The following is a 17451-nucleotide window of genomic DNA, read 5'->3' on the forward strand; positions in this document are numbered from 1 at the left end:
AAGTGACCAGGTGGTGATTTATTTTGTGTTTTGCAACTCACTGGTAAAAATGCTAAGATGAGAATAACACTCCTTCTATTACACCACGCTCTCCTGGCCTCTCTAGCTATGGGCCTGGCTACTCAGTCATCTGCAGCATGAACCTGTTATCTGAAGGTCAGCCAACCTCAGTAGAATCAACAATAGATGCTTATTGTGCACATGTCTGGGGTAATTGCTCTGATCTTGCTTGGACTCACCCTTGGATATGGGGCTGGCCTGGCTGTCAGCTGATCTAGGTGAGATCAGTAGCCTGGGCTGGTCACCCTCTGATGGTGATGTTGGAGGGGCGAGAGCACAGGCAGAAATTCACAAATGCCTTATCATGCCTCACCGGCATCATGGCTGCTAATATACTATTGGTCAAAACAAGTCACATAATAGAAGACCAAATAAGATATTGGGGAAATTTATTCTTCCTTTTGATGGGACAGACTGTAAAGTCATGTGGCAAAGGGCTGTATTCAAGGAGGGATAAAGAATTAACCCATTTTGTTCACCATACTATACTTCATACCTGAGGCCAGGGTGTAGTTTTAATACTCAGGCCATTAACTGTGGGAATTTCAATACTCTCTGCTAAGATGACCATTGGGCTAGAGATGGTGCTAGTCCACTATGACCATTGGCAGATTGGGAACAGAGGGTGGGAGAGTTAAGAAGGCAGAAGTAATTTGTTCCATGCTTCTTGGAGCCATAATCTGCTGTTCTTAGAAATTCTCTAGCCCTCCTTGAACACCTTATTGGTCAGAAAGTTCTATTTGTACAGTTGAAAAATCCATAGTTTCCTTCAATAGTTTCAAAGAAAAGAGAACAAATTCAATTCAGCAGCTACATTTTTGGAAACATCTGGAGGAGGTGGGATTCCCCCCATAAAACACCCACGCTTTTAGATCAGTTGTTGAGAAACATAGAAGCAGCACATCCTATGACTGTTCCGCCTAAAGATGTCGAGTCATTCTGTAAATGTCACACAGTGATGAATACTATTATCTGCACTTGACAGGTAGCAAAAAGCAAAGGTTTAAATAAGGCTTACAAAAGAGAATTGGGGCTCTGGGAATTACTTGGCGAATTCAGGTATTGTAGGCAGCCTACCTGTGGCACTCAAAAAAAACAAACAAACAAACAAACAAACAAACCTATTTTTCCCTCCATTAATCTGGGTGATCCAAGAAAAGGAGAAGTAGGCAGATTCATCTCTGAACTTCCTGTCACTACCTCTGGGTGTCACTGGTTAGGTTTCAACAGTTGCTAGAAAAGTTTGGAATTTAGAGTTCCCAATCCAAGCGACAGGTCTTGCAACTCCAGAGCTCTCCAGCCTGCTGTGTGTTCCTCTTATTCATATCAGATCCCAGACTAAGGAGGAATGGCTCTTAGGAAGCCTCTATTTCAACTCTTTATGTTTCAGTTGGAGAAACTGAGGCCCAGGAAGAGTCCCACTGAAGGAGGTATTTGGGCTGGCCCGAGAGCCCAGGAATATTGCAGGGTGGCCTAGGTTGTCACCTCAGTGTTGAAACTGGCCTCCTTTCCCTGGACACTGACTCTTAGTGTTCCTTCAAATAGTTAATCTTTTGTTTGTTTATTTGTTTGTATTTTTTTAGTTAGAGACAACAGGGTTTCATTAAGTTGCTGAGGGTGGCTTTGAATTCACAATCCTCCTGCCTCAGCCTTCTGAGCTGCTGGGATTACAGGCGTGCACCACTGCACCTGGCTCAAATATTTAATCTTTATACTTCTTCATCTGTACTTTTTAACTTTTTAACCTTTCTTGTTTGACCAGAGGCACAAGACCCAATGCCTCAGATTCTACGGGATGAAAGTGGGTCAAGAATGTGTGGAGGAACCAAAAATGGCAACCCAGGCAGTAAAAGCAAAATTGTCCAGCATCTCTCAACAGAGTTTGTCAGGGTGGTTCAGAGTTGTTAAATACACTGCAGAATTAATAACATCCCTAGCCCTGTTCAGATGTCAACAGTGACTGCAAAAAATGCCTCCACAAATTGCCAGACACCTGCTGGTGGGTTGGGAGGTGGTGCTGCCCCTGGCTGGGGCATCCTGCAATGCCAGAGTTGTGGGTTCTTTGAGGTACCCACAGAGCCCCAGAGTTTCTCAGACGTTTGATCAGCCAACTTCTACTTCCTACTCCCAACCTTTAAAAGGTAGGACCAATTCAGGTAGGAAGGCAGCAGGCACCCCCCAGTCATCCAATGCCCTCCCACCCTCACCACCCCAAAGCCTACAAGGGCCCTGCAGGTCTCCAGGTAGAGTCCCAACCACCAGCAGTATGTCCAGTTGTGGCACAGATGATAGAAACATTTCAAAGGACCTTCACAAAAACCCATAAGATAGTTTAAAAGAACATACCATTTCAATATAAAGAGTAATGATCCAGAGTCCTGAAGTCTGAGCCGTGGTTTTGCTGGTTGACAGAGTTATTATCTAGGTCTTTATCACCCCATGATAGAAGACCTGCCTGTGTCCAGACATGAACAATTCCTCTTCTCATCTCCCTTTCTTCCCAGCTGGTGAAGAAAATGGACTAGTGAGGGCTTTGATCCTGTCTTTGGGTGGCCCGTGGGAAGAATGGCAACCTTGCACTTCCCCAGCCTTCCAACAGCACTGTGTAGATTCTGGAACCCCTACTCTCCTCTCTTGGAATGGACAAAGTATTTTGGTCCTAGGAGCTAACCTTTCTTGTCATTCCTCCTCTCCAACTCAGGCCTGCTGTCGAAGGAGGGATTTCTGAAGTTGAGGTCATCTCCCAACAAGTAGATGAAGAAACCAAGAGCATGGCCCCCACACAGCTGGTGACATTTGCCTATCGGGACTTGCCCCTGGCTGCCGTTGACCTCTCCACGGCTGGCTCGCAGCTCCTGTCAAATCTGGATGAAGAGTACCAAAGAGAAGGGTAGGTGCTGCCGCTGAGCCTGCTGAGGAGTCTCCTGTGTGACTCCCTGAGTGTCCTTGGCTCCCTCCCAAGAGCCAGGGACAGAGATTAGAGATACTGAACAGTGAGAGAGCAGAGGGTCACACCAGGCCTCTCTGGCCCTTTTTCTCCTCAGACATTATTTACTCAGGAAAAGGTTTTGGATACAGAAAATACCTGTTGTTACTAGAAAGCCTCTTATGTCTTATGTGTCTTTTGCTTGGAACTCAGAGAATAAAATAAAATCCATTTTAGGTCTGGAAGGACCTTAAATGGCCCATCCAACTCCCCCTCTGTATGCTTGGGAAACAGGTGAACCACAGGGATGAGGGATTTGCCCAAGTCACAGAGCCCATAAGGGATGGACTTGGACTGCACTTCTCTTTATCAAGCAAAGCCCTCTGCATGAAGGAACATGCTCATCATGTAAGGGAATTTAACAGAACACAACTAGGACCTTGCAGACAGTATCTGCCCCCCTTTCCAGAAAGGAACAACAGGAAATGTTAATCCCTAATTCAGAACAGTTTGCCCCTTATCATCCTATACTAACTTGTCAATCAGTTGTTTCCCAATTAACTTCTCATTAGCCTGATCTGTCTTCACCAATGTACTCTCTGCAGGGCAATGATAGAGTGTTCCAGCTGGATGTTTGATGCCCTGTTTTGAAGCAGTAGCAGGTTGAAGAATTGAAGGCCCAAGAAGGGCAGGAACAAGTCCTAGGGTCACACAGCAGCTCACAACATTGCTTTCCCCAGCCCAACCCTGCGGCTCTTAGACATAGAATTGTAAACACCAGTGAGGACCAAAGGAGCCAATTCTGGGCGACTCTCCCAGATACCTGTAAATAACTTAGAACATGCTGGCTGCTTTGATTATAAAATTAAGGTTTGTGGGTATTTTAGAATCAAACAAGAAGTCTTAGCTATAGCTAGATTCGAAGAGCTTGGATTCCCTGTGCTTTGTTCCTGAAGGGGCTCTCCTGGTCCCAAGATAAACTGCCTAACAATCGTGAAACCGTACACTTTCTTTTGCAGAAACGATACCCCAGTGGCATTCACTGAAAATATAATTTTTCCAAGTATTGTGCATACAGTCAGCAGGACCTTGGAATAAAAAGACAGGCAAGCAGGCAGGAGACAGCTGAGGGATGCTTGGTGGTGGCAGCGTGCTGTCCTTTGTGAAGTAGGCTCAGCCCTTGTCAACAGCCTGGCCCGTCTCTCCTCTTGAAATTCACTGGGCTCTAGAAATCCTGTAGCCTGTGGGTCTTTCTCTGAGCCCCCAGCAAGTCTCTGTGTGACTGCACCCTGGTGGTCAAACACAGTAGTGCAGCCACCTAGAATGCCGTGGATGTTCTTAAAACTCCCGGCCCTGGCTTGAGGGTACCATAGGCTCTTTCCAAGTCAACAGTGAAAGGGCGTGGAGAGAGGCAGGAATACTGCCAATGATTCTATTTCAGAGCAATGTTCATATCTTCCCCTCGTGTGTGTCAGTGCACGTAGGTGTACCCCTCCCAGGTATGCCACACTGGGGTGTACCATTCCCCCACCTGAACTCAAGGAAAAAGCTGTCAGAAAGGCCTTGCTCTATCATTCAGTTTGCTTTTGAATGGGGCCTGCAAGTCTTTCTTCCAATCAGCGGGAGAATACAGATGAAGTGCCTGCAGGCAGAGAGGCCCTTGTTTGATTTGAGTCTCCAGGTGTGCTCAGGAAGCTGCTCCTGTTGGGTCAAGGAAGCAGCCTGTGGAGGGGCTCAACTGGCAGCCACAGGGCCTCCTGGAGGAAGGAAGAGCAGGCACAGGACAGAGGCACAAGAGCACACTGTGCAGGGACAGTGCCTCTCCTCACAATCTTGGCTCGTGCCACATTTCCTGGGGTTTTCCCAAATTTCCAGCTTGGCCCTTTCCAAAGCAATGTAAACCAAAACGAAGGGTCTGTATTGACAGTGCTGAGCTCGGTTAAGCCTCTTCCTCCTCCATAACCCTTCTTCCTGCTAAGGGGAGTGCTCTAGATAGGAATGTATCTTCTCTATTTTAAATGAAAAGCTCTCGGGGACACCACGGAGAAGGTGCCCAGTGACTCAGCTGCCCTGCACTCACGTCCCTCGGGCTCAGTGACAGTCAGTGCTTTGAAGTTCTAGACAGTTAGAGCTGGGGGAGACCTTCGCAAGGTGAATGTTCTAAGCATCCTAACAGGATACTGGGCCAGAGTGCAAGGAGCCTGCTCAAGATCACACAGTGACAGAGACAGGGACAGCCCCATCTCCTGGCTCCTGATCTAGGCCAACACACTGGGATTATCCATTTATCACCTGTCCCTTTACCTGTCACTCCTATGGCTGTGGGCACCCTCCACTGCCCATGAGATACCACTGCCAGGCTGCTCTGTTGAATGAACACCTTGAACTTCTTAGTGTGTTTTTTTTTTGTTGTTGTTGTTGTTGTTTTCAAAAAGCATTTTTTTCAAACTGTGGTTAAATACACATAACATACCATTTATGATCTTAACCATCTTCAGTGTATGATTCAGTGCCTTCACAGTGCCACATGATGATCACTGCCATCTGTCTCCAGAACTCTGTACCTGTTAAACAATTCCCTTCCCCCCACCATTCTCCCTTCTGTCTTTGATTTTGACTACTCCAGGTATCTCACTTAAGTGAAATCATACAATATACGCCTATTTGTGACTGGCTTATGTCAATGAGAATAAAGCCCTCAGAATTCATCTGCGTTATAGGCACATATCAGAATGTCTTTCCTTTTTAGGGCCAAATAATATTCCATTATCTGTCTATATCACATTCTGCTTATCAGTTCATCTGCCAGTGGACATGTGGGTTGCTTCTAGATTTTGGCTATTGTGAACTATGCTGCTATGAACAAATGAGCAGCATCTTTGCAACCTTGCTTTCGATTCTTTGGGATACATACCCAGAAGTGGATTGCTGGATCATGTGGTGATTGTGTTTTTAATGTCTGAGAGTCCGCCAGGCTGTACCATTCTACCTTTGCACCAACTGTGCACAAGCATTCCATTTTCCTATAGCTTCACCAACACCTGTTATTCTCTGTTTTGGGGGGATGGTAGTAGCCACCCTAATGCATGTGAGTTGCTTTGGTGTGCTTGTAAGAGCATTTCCCTGAGAGCCTGGGAGGTGAGTGGAAGTAACAGTCCTCCGATTCAGGCTAAGCCCCGAGGCACAGGTGGAGAGCCGCCTGGGTCCAGCTCCTTGACTTGCCCAGGAGCCCTCTGTCTTTCTGACATGTCCACCTAGCAGCACCACACTGCAGCACTGTCTGCCGTCCACCTGGTCACCTGTGCTGTCAGGCTGCTCCGGGCCCAGGGAGGAGAGTCAGACAACGGTACCGATTGGCTCCTCCCCAGACTCAGGGTCTCCAGCCTCCGCTTGATTTTCAGTGGTGCCTGACAGTCCTCCTCCCTGGTCCTGGACAGTCCCCAGCAGCTGTTCCTCGTTGCTTCCATTTTCCTCAATCCTCTCTTTTCCCCAGTAGATGACCCCTTCTCCTCCTTCCTCTCTCACGTGGGCTGCACCGCAGCCCCCAGGCTCTCCCTTCCAGGCCCAGTCTCAGCTGCTGAGTTCTGATTTCACCCCTCCGCCTTCTGGGTAACCTTGTTCCATCAGCTATAGCCTCTCCCTGTCTCACCACACATTCAAGGCCCTCATGTCCTCCCTTGACCCCACATCCCCATTGTCCACCACCACCCCTCCTTGTCTTTGCAGTCAAACTTCTTACAAGCCTTATTGGCACCTGCCAAGAACCCTCTCCCCTCCCATCTATCAGTCTGCTGCAGTCCAGCTTCAGCCTTATCCACGCCCTGGAAACTGTCCCCCTCAAGGACAGCAACTGCCTCTTTGCTGCTAGGATCCTGATACTGTCCTCTGTCTAGCGTTTGAAACTGGCAGCCCCTGCCTCCCTCTTGAAGCAGTCTTCCCTGTCTGCCATCACATATAAACCCTCCGGACTTTCTTCCTCCTCCCCTGACTGTTCCTTTTAGGCCTTTTAAAAATTGTTTTTCCTCTGCATGTTCTGTAAATGTTGGGGTTCTCCATTTTCTGCCTTTGGCCATTTCCACTCTACTTACTCTGCACACTGGGTAATTTCATCCATTCCCATAACTTAAATTAAATCCTTCAGCTGGTGATGTTCAAAGCCGTACCTCTAGCCTGAATCTCTCACTCAAACGCCTGACACATATCCACCTAGGCTCCTGGACATCTTCATGGGGATCCCAACAATACCTCAGAATCCTGACAAGCTTCCACACAATTATCTGTCCTGGTGCCTCCAAGTTGCCTGCATGTGTGAGAGGAGAACTGTTCTTGTTTCCAACTAAGTCATTGCTAAAAATAGCCTTTTCTGTGGCAGCACTCAAATCCAGCCCAAGGAGCCACAACTCACCCGTCCTGGCCATCTCAAACCCAGTGTGCCCCAAATGGGACTGTTTTATCCCCAGAATGTATGGCTCCAGCCAGTGGAACCTAGATATTGCCTGGCCTCACCGACCCATTATCACCAAAACGAGCCACACGTGCATCTACAATGGTCACTTACAAAGACACAAACCCTCCTTCTTGCCTTGACAGGAACCAGTGTCCTCCAAGACACACCAGAGCTGTGTGAAGCCTGTCACTTACAGCCAGCCCTGGATTTTGTTTTCCTCCTCTGCTCTGGCTCCTTTCATCCTCATTCTAGTGCCCATGAAGCTATAACTGCCGATGGCATCCATTATAGAAATGCTAGTGCCAAGTCCAGCAGCTTCGGGAACCAAGAGCCAGTGCAATATGAGCTGCATGCGAGGTGGGCCAGAAAAGTTCTTCCCCAGCCCAGCTCTACACAGGGCTGTCGATGTGCTGCTTATGGCCTTGGCTCTGGTCCTTTATGCTTCTGGCCATTACCTCTCTAGATCCAGGACTCTAATTCAGTCCAGTTCAATCCACTGTGCTGGCGCATCAGGCTGGCTCCGCCATCTTCCTTTCCCTTCCTATTTGTGTCCCCCCAACCAAGTGCTTCCCTCCCTCGATAGTGATAACAAAACTTCCATGCATGTCCACAGGGAGACACTCAGGAGAGGGGGAGACGGGGAGCAGAGGGGGTGTCTGACCCCAGCTGAGGCTGTCATGAAGCCCTGCTGCATCCATAACATGAGACCAGCTCAGTTTCTTCTCCCTCATGCCCCATGTTCTGTCACCTTACTGCCATAATATCACTTCACTGAACCAAAGATTCTTCCACAAAAGACGAGTAACTCTATCATGCAGTTGCTTTGGACTGTGTGTAACAAATTCACTAGGCCATGTAACATGGAGTCTAGAGCCAGCTCTGAGCAGCTCTGAGGTTGGTCCAACAACTTGCCAGTGTCAACAAGGGTGGGATTCCTTTCCTCACTCTGATGTCTAACAGCACTGGCTTCTAGACACTATAAGATGCCCTTGAGGTTTGTAAGAGGGCTGCCTGTAGTAATTAGGCTACATCTTTCCTCATTCACATCTGGCAAGACAGATGCCCATCATTTTTTTGAGAGTTCAAAGAACTTTCCCAGAAGCCTCTGGCCACTTTCACCTCATGTCTCATTGGCTAGAACTGAGTCTCATGACAAGGGATATGGGGAAGTCCACAGGCCAATCAGGCCTACCCTTTGAACAGGGCCATTTCCCAGCATATATTGCAGTTACCCCAGTGGGACAGCACTAGTGTGGAATCACCCATCATGCATCACATCCTTTAAGAGAGCCAACTCTCCATTCTTAGCCTTCAATTCAGAATTCAACCTTAATTTCATCAATTTCTAGTCATTTTTTAGTTCGGGAAAAATCTCCCTCTTAGACTTCAATAACGGTCATCTTGATTCTTTCACCCCAGTGCAATTTGACCTGTCCTTGTCCTGGTGGACAATCCTGCAGCTTTCTGTTTGCACATAACCAAAGCCCTTTATTCCTTGGTCTCATTCTTTGGCATTGAACACCACTCCATTCAGTGGTGGGAAAGTGAGGTACAGAACCATTCTCAGCAAACACTGTCTACCTTTGGAAGAGGGATACTGAGTTTCTAGGAAGCTAACTCATGGCATACACTGGAACTTCCATGTTCTCTTAACCAACTACAGGACACTGAAGGCATGGTTGGTTTGCTGGGTCTGGGCAAGACGAGAAGCCACAAAAGAGAAAATTCAGAGAAGCCTAGAGTTCCACCCTAGAGAGGCCTGCAGCCCAACAGGAGAGACGCTGTGACTGTGCATGTGTAGAGGAAGGTGGTGCAAGGCAGAGTCATCATCCCCTTCTACAAATGAGGCCCTGGTCACGTAGAGGGACAGGGCTCTTTTTGGTGAAACAAGGGAGTGGAGAGTGTGAAGGAAGAGTTTGTGGAGTAGTCTTTGTCCAAAATTAAAGTAAGAAATGAACGCTCTTCCACATTTAGTGAAGTAATTATTTCTCTCTTAGGGTTCAGGACTGGGTCCTAAAAGAGGTAAGGGCTGGACTCCCAGACAGCAGAAGGCTGGAGGAAGTACAGGTCTTGGGTAGGCCAAAAGGGGTGCTGTTACTTAGAGATGATGCCAACGGCACATGTCTGCCAAAATTTCACAGTAAGAGGAAGACAACATAATGGGGGCACAGGAATATTTTTGAGATGTCAGGTTAGAAAAATAAGACGATCCAATATAGCAAACATCTCTAAATAAGGACTGAAGTAATTTTAGATATGCTAGCAAGCAAAGGCTGGGGGCAAAGAAAAGGGAGGGGGAGCAGCCTGTGAAGCCATGGCCCAAAATATCTCCCTCTCTTCCCAGAATGTCTTGCTTTAGGACCAGGTCCTCCCAGAAAGTCTCCCATCCCCCACCCCCGCAGCCTAGGCCCTCGCCTCAGTGCTCCCACAGTCCTTTGCCTTCATTTTCACCATGTCCAGAAACAACCCTGAGCTCCTCCTCTCTTTCCAAGTCTGTCTCCAGTACTGGGCCAGGTGCTGGAACACTGAGCCTGTTATGAATGAGTGAGTGAGTGGGTGGGGCTGGGTAAAGATAAGGATCAGAAGACAGAAGGGGGAGCCAGGTGCCCTCAGAGAGAGGTGACTGCTGGTAGGAGGAAGAGCCACATGGGAGGGACCAGGCTTCTCATGCCCAGATGTCAAGAAGGCCATGATGGCCGCACTCACTCTGAGCATCCTTGCTAACTCCACACCCCCTCCACAAAATCTAAAAGAAAGAAATAGTATTTGCCACAGAACATGCCAGCTTCACTTAGTAAGAGTTTAGCATCCTGTTAGAAGAAGGAAAATCCTTTGGGGGTTCAGGGTTAACAGTTCACCCAGCCACGATCACGGGAATGGGAAATCCAGAAGTTCCTCATCGTGTGGTTTGTGAAGACTGTTAGAGCTTCATTAATCCACTTTATTAATGCAGTGAGACTTGTCTATAAGAAAACACCACTCTTCTAGGGTACCAGCTGCCCCTGTCCCCAAGCTAACCTTGCAAATCCATGACCCTCTTTATAATTTTAGAAGACTCGGGCTTTCACCAGAGCTCTCAAAACCCCAACCAGTGAATACAGGCTTAATTCAGATCAAAATATTTTCCTGGTGAATGCATGCTATTTCATTTTCCTGTAGTCCAGGAACCCTAAAGACCCATGAAAAGGGCGATGAGTTCAGATACCTGATTTCTCAGCAAAATATCCACCCATGGCCACCTATGCGTATGCTTGACAGCCATGGGAGACCACTAGATGGCGGCAGAGTGCCTCAGACCACCTGGGGGTGGTGCAGGGTGCCCACAGGGAGGGGAGAAAAGTTTAAAGTTTATTGTAAGGCCAGGTTCCCCAAGGAAAATGAGCAGAGTTAATGGCACCTGAGATAAAATGACACCCATCCCCCAATCATCCCTGAAGGTGCTTGGGATCCAGATTTCAAAGAGAAGGAGGGAGAACATGGCCAACCCAGGATTTGCAGAACCACAGCCAACCCAGAGAGCTCCACAGTGGAGAAGAGGGGTGTGCTGGAAAACTCCAGCCAACTTCTAAGTCACCTCTACCAAGTTAGGAAGCAGCCTCACCAGGCAGCCCTGCTTGCAAAGCACAGCCAAAGGAGATTCTTGTGATCAGTTCCCAGAATTGAGGATTCCAGGGATTAAAGGAGGCCTCATGGGCCCTTGGTCCAGCAGTACCCCACTCACTCCCCTGAGTCAAGCTTGAACCCCTTTCCAAGTAACTGGGAAACCATTTCTTGACCACATCCTACCTAGATGGCAGCCCTTCAGAAATGTGTGGATGACGCCTGTGGTCCCTTGGGTAGGAGCAGCCAGTTCATGGTGTGTGTTGGCCATTGTACTCCCTCCTGGGAGGGTTAGTAGCTTGCCAAGTGGAGTGACAGTTCCTGCCTCCTAACCCTGAGCTCTTGCCACCACACCCTGCTGTCTTTCCCAGAATTGACATTTCTGAGGATGCAAAACATGTGAGATTCTGGGACAAGGAAATGCCAGGCTCTGGCGACCCCAGCTGCACACCATCCCTTTCCCTCCTCCCCAAGGCATTGGGGCTAACCTTTAGCTCCAATTGTGGAACAGAAGCTGTCTGCCTGGAACTGCAATTTATTTAGTTCCCCAGAGGGCTGGGAGAGTCACCTCTCACCTCCACCCCGAGAGTACTTTTGTGAAGAATGCTGTGTGCTCATGTTCCTGGGTCTATGTGCGCTGCTATGGCTTGCATGTATTAACGCATAACATGTTGCTTACCGCACAGATCTCCAACAATGATGAGTCAGATACAGGAAAGGGGACTGATTATCTAACTCTGGGTAGCTAATCTAATTCTAGATATCTTAGAAATGGGTACAGGGACAAAGGAAAAGCTCAGTGGTGCTTTTCTTTTTAGTCTCCCTGAGAAAGGGAGGAAGAAGTTCCAGTAATCATTTCACATGTCCCTGTGAGTTTCAGATTGGTAGTTGTAATAGGTCATCCTTCACCTGCTTTTCTCTCCCTTGGTGGTTTTATGGATGTTTTTGCTTGTTGTTTTTGTTTTTGTTTTTGCTTTCTCGCGTGGTCTAAGGCTAGGAGCTCCTTGCACAGGCTGATTTCACTTACAAGGCTATAGCTTCCATGGAGACAAAGACCCTCTTCGCCTCATGTGCCCAGTGCAGTGCCTAGCATTCAGTGGGCACGTAATAACTAGATGTGGAATGGAATGGTTGTTGAAACTACCCAGGGTTAGATAATTAGATCCCTTTTTAATGTTCCTGTATTTGAACCGTCATTGTTATAGATGTGCACGGTAAGCAATGTGTATGCTTTACATATGCTCTTTTTAATATTTTAAACTTTCACTACACCCCTGAAAAGGCAGAGATCTCCACCTTGGAGATTAGGAAACTAAGACTCGAATATCACACTCAGGGGATGAAGCTGTGGCTCAGTGGTAGAGCACTTGCCTGGCATATGTGAGGCACTGGGTTTGATTCTCAGCACTGCATATAAATAAATGAATAAAATAAAGGTCCGTCAACAACTAATACATTAGTTGTTGTTGTTTTTTTTTTTTTAAAAAAAAGACTGCACTCAGCATTCAGTCAATGTGAGGCTGTGATTTGTAGACACTAGTTGCCCCCAGAAACCAAGCTAGAAAAAGCCTGGCTATTCCCCACCAGAGAAGAAAGTTGAAGGACTTGCCTCTTGAACAACTGAAATAACATTTGTAAGTGTGCAGAACAGCTCCTGGTGCAAAGGATGTACCATGTAAGTGCCAAGTAAATCAATAAAAATGAAGCCCATGTCAGTGAAAAAAGTTAGATTTTCTCTGACATTATTTTAGTCAGCTGGAGTATACACAGTAAAGTAAAGGGGGGGCCAGGATGTGCTGCTGATGATCAAAACCAACACCAAGTCTGGCAAGACACCCAGCACACAGGTGCTGAGCATCATAGAATTGGAGCATGTAGAGCAGGAGGAGCCTCAGACCACCCAACCATGGGATTTTAATCAGGAGCCCAGGTCTCCTTAGATGACCTATTTGTGAGATTCAAGGAGTCTGTGCACCTGTTATAATTATACACAGTATACTCCAGCTCCTCCCCAAGTTCCAGGCCAGGAGAATCAATGCAGCTGCCCCTGCCCCATCGTGCATTCTTCCATCCCCAGCCAGCCTGATAGCCATAGCAGTCTGAGTGCACAGTAGACTGTGGGGTGGGGGAGACTGGGCGCTGCAGGAGCAAGCCAAGCCCTTGCCATCCCATGCCACATGGTTCTCCTTCGCCTTTCAGGATGGGCCTTTTTCCGTGCCAGGCTTGGGAACACTGCCCAGTGTAGCAGTGACCTGAGCCACCTCCTCTCAGGCTGCTCCTGTGGCTTTATTGCCCCTAAAAACACCATCAGAAATTTGCCGAGGGCTGGGGACATAGCTCAGTTGGTAGAGTGCTTACCTTACATGCACAAGGCCCTGGGTTCAATCCCCAGCACCACCAAAAAAAAAAAAAAAAGAAATTTGCCGAAGTCCATTTTCATATTCTAGAGTTTGTTCTCTTAAACTTTTATCCAAATGCCTAAGAATATAAAGCAGGAACAGCAAAGATACTTACTTCCCCTTCCGCCCCAGGATCCCCTGAGGCCTCAGGAGTTACTGGCAGAACCTCAAGGTAGAATATGAGTCCACCTGCCAGGCAAAGCCATCTGGTTGTTGGTATTTGCAGAGTTTGGCAGCCCCAGCGGTCCCCAAAGCGGTCCCCTCGCTGTTGCAGCACCAAGATGGAAAAGAGGGAGACACCCACCCTCTGGTGGTGATTTCAGGAATGACACCACCCTGAGAGCCAGCCCTCCATGTGTTACATGCCTCAGATGGAGGAAAGCACCTTCTCTAATTAAACAGTCGATGCTGATTACCCCTGTGGCCCATTAAGGCCCTTGAGTCATTAGTAAGCCACTCAGGGATCTTTGGGAACTGGACACGTTTTGTTTTGCTACTAAAACACAGTCTCCTAGGAATGTCTGAGTCATTTGAGTTTTAGAGGAAATTTTATTAGCAGCTTGGGATTTCCAAATACAGGGTCAGCCAGAAAATGCACAGCTTCAGCCCCACCACTCAAGCAAGACTCCATCTATACTAGGGGCTCTGTCCTAAGGCCTTGGGGTCCGTGCCCCTACAGCAGTAGTGTAGCTCTGCCCCCATCTCTGCTATTCAAAAAGAAGCTCAAAGCCCTAAGCCTATTTTGTCCCCATCCCAGCCCCTTCACAGCTATCCACATAGCTGCCTGCTTCTCCTGGTCCCCAGTGCAAGGTCGATGCTTCCCAACCCCTGAGCTCAATGGATCCCTGCCTGCCGTTTCATCTCTCCTGCTCCTAAACCCCCTTTGCCATACCTTGTTCACCTTCTAAGATACCTATCACCTCTTGCCCCATAAAGCGGTGTTTCTCACCTGTACCACCAGGGATCTCACTAAATTCAGTGGGCATAGGGGAGGGCTGAGTTTCTGGAGTTCCAATGAGATCCCAGGTGATGCTGATGGCTCTGGTCCATGGGTCCCAAGAGTGTCACGACCCAGGACAGTGGTTCTCCATCTCAACTGCACATTGAAATCATCTGAGGAGGTTACACACCACCGAAGCCTGGGTCCTAACCTGGAGGTGGTGGTTGAAGGGGTGTGGTGTGCAGCCTGGGCACTGGGATTTTTATAGATCTCTTGGTGGTTCTAATTGCATCCCAGGCTGAGAACCACTGACCTGGATGTAGATCCATGCTCCCACCCACCCCTATACCTCCCTGCCTCCCTGCCCAAGGCAGCTATCCTCACCAGATACTGATCCCTTGATACCATAACCATGGCTTCCTTGCCAGGCAGACCTCTCTCATCTGCTTCAGTGGAGTCCACTGCTGTCACTGGGAAGAAGGAAGGCCACACAGAATGTGATGTAAATGGCATCCCCTTGAAGTTGAGTAGCAAAGGGGCCTCTGTAAACTGACTGTCACACTGGCTCGGTAGCGACTGGTATCTGAAGGCCAAGCTCATGGTGGGTGCCCAATTGAGATGGCATAGGAGTGAAAGAGTAGGGCCAGAGCAGTAAGTCTCAATTTTGCAGCTGCCTTGCGATTCCTGGGGTGCTGTGTTGGTTGTGCCAAGGACATTGGCAATACCAGCACATCTGCCCTGAGGGGTAAATGGTTGGTAAGCTACACCCACTGCTGTCCTTCCCCACATCCCAACTCCTGTCTCCTGTCCTTCTGGTGCCGAAGGTATTTGGGGGGCTGAGTAGAATTTGACCAGTTACAGTTTTTATTAAATGTACAATCTGACCATGCCTGGATTGCCCCCCAATTATTTGCAGGCCTCACTCCCTTCAACTTCCTCAAATGTCACTTTCTCAATGAGGCCTACCCTGACCACTTTATTTAAAATGTCAGCTCACCCTTCACCATCCTAATCCCTCCTAATCCATCTCTGGCCTTTTCCCTACAGTGTCTATCTCCTTGTAGCATGCTATAACTTGTTCCATTTACTGTTGGACTCTTCCACTAGTATGCAAACTGCCCAAAGTCGGGGAGTGGGGGGTTCCCTGTTTTGCTCACAGTGCCACCTAGCACCAGGTGGGTGTCCAGCATGCCTTTAAATCCTGCTATCTGCCTGGTCTTCTACCTGGCTTAGATTTCAGAGCCAGGTCAGCCATTGGCTAACTTTAGGCCACAGGTAACAATAGACACCTGTCTGCATCTCAAGTTGGGGGTTGTGCCTCTTGCAGTCCCAGCTACAAGGGAGGCTGAGGCAGGAGAGTAGTTTAAACCCAGGAATTGGAGATCATCAGCCTGGGCAACACAGAGAGACCCCAGCTCAGAAAAAGAAAGATCTGTCAAAAGAAGAGGGAAATTGCCAGGCACAGTGGTGCACGCCTGTAATCCCAGCAGCTTGGGAGGCTGAAGCAGGAGGATCATGAGTTCAAAGCCAACCTCTGCAAAAGCAAGGTGCTTAGCAACTCAGTAAGACCCTATCTCTAAATAAAATATAAAATAGGGCTGGGGATGTGGCTCAGTGGTCAAGTGCCCCTGAGTTCAAACCCCCCAAAAAGAAGAGAATCAACCTTTACACATTTTAAACAGCAGCACAGAGCAGCCTTTCCCTCCCACAGCAGTGGGTGAAGATTCAAGTCACGTTGCTGGGGTTTCCTTCATTCCCTTCTCCCTGTGGGCCTCCCCTCTCAGGGTAGAAGGGGCTGTCTCTCTGGGGAGCACCCACACTCATTGGATGCACACAGTACAGGGTGGACAGACATCTGACTGCACCTGTTGACCATGAGGACAAGGCTTCCTGCCCAGAGGAGACACTCCCGGGCACACAGCCTTCACAACTGCCCTTTCTATTTACAGATTGGCTCCAGTTTCAAATGACAATGAAATGGCATCAGTCTTAGGGGCCACCAACATTGTGGTGGGTCTCAGGGAGGATGTGGGGTTGGAGCTGGGTCTCTCCAGGCCCTGGAAAAGACAGCGCCGGCGGCCATGGAGAGGATTCATAGACTGGGGCTGGGAGGAAAGAAAGTTGCAGGGGTGCTGAGGCAGCGGGAGGCTGGGCGGGTGAGAGGTGTGAAAGATGAAAATAGGGATGAGGGGGGTGGCAGGAATGTCACATGGTGGGAAAAGAAGCAGGGGAGTGAGACAGGTGGGATGGATCAGGAGGTGAGGAGGACAGTGATGAGAGTCCCAGAGACCTTAACGTTCAAGGGATCTTTGTGTGGCAATTGCTCCTGTGGGCAGCAGCCTTCGGCTTCTGTGGGCCTCCAGCAGGCGGGCGCGGGGATGTCCCTCTGAATGCACAGTGGATGTTTCCCTGTCTGAGTCCCGTCCTCCTGCCCATCTGGGACAGGCGGCCTTCTCACCTGGCTCTTTCTTGTGTCCGAGGCTGCTCCTGCATTTCTCTGACCACATCACAGCCATCCTCACCAGGCTCCCTTGAGATGCTTGGCTTCGAGTTTAGACCTGCAAGATCTCACAAGTAAGGATACAGGATACCTAGTTAAATTTGAATTTGAGATAGACAACAGATAATTTTTTAGTATAATGTATCCTCTGTAATGTTTGGGACATACTAGGATATTGCTCATTATTTATCTGAAATTTGAATTTCACTGGATGGCCTGTGTTTGATCTGGCAACCCTGCTGAGCTCCCTGAGGTTTCTTTGTGTGGGGCCTGCCTGGTAGCCTCTAGCTTGTGGGTTGGCCCTGGGTGCCTACAAAAAAATGGAAAGGTGCCTCTGTGGTGCTCTGAAATCCATCTGAAGGGGCACTTGAGGCATCCACGGCCTTCACAATCTGCCCCCACTGAGCTTTCTCCCCATTTTCCATTTATTCCTCAAGAGAAGCCATCTCTTCTGACCTGGCTAGTCTCCTCATCCCTTGCCCCATGCTCTTGGGCCATATGGAGGTCCACATCAACCTCCCCCCTGTCCAAAACAACCTCCTTGCCTTCCTCCATCACCTGTCGAAATCCTCCTCTCTC

General features: G+C 48.5%; 1 protein-coding gene across 7 annotated transcripts in view; it reads left to right on the plus strand.

The window, feature by feature from the left end:
• Positions 1–17451, plus strand: part of Tmem266 (transmembrane protein 266) — a 111389-nt gene that overhangs the window by 43579 nt on the left and 50359 nt on the right. For 4 of the 7 annotated variants that reach the window (XM_046427867.2, XM_046427869.2, XM_046427868.2 and 1 more), the window contains exon 3: positions 2762–2950. In XM_046427867.2, coding sequence (XP_046283823.1) covers positions 2762–2950 — 189 coding nt within the window. Of the gene's footprint in view, positions 1–2761; positions 2951–3591; positions 16947–17451 lie in introns of those variants that run through there. The other 3 variants (XM_058573761.1, XM_046427877.2, XM_058573760.1) reach the window with 3 other exon arrangements.

The sequence above is a fragment of the Marmota monax genome, unplaced genomic scaffold, assembly GCF_021218885.2.
Source record: "Marmota monax isolate L192 unplaced genomic scaffold, Marmota_monax_Labrador192_F-V1.1 WCK01_AAM20220418_F8-fsc00111, whole genome shotgun sequence".
NCBI classification, from domain to species: Eukaryota; Metazoa; Chordata; class Mammalia; order Rodentia; family Sciuridae; genus Marmota; species Marmota monax.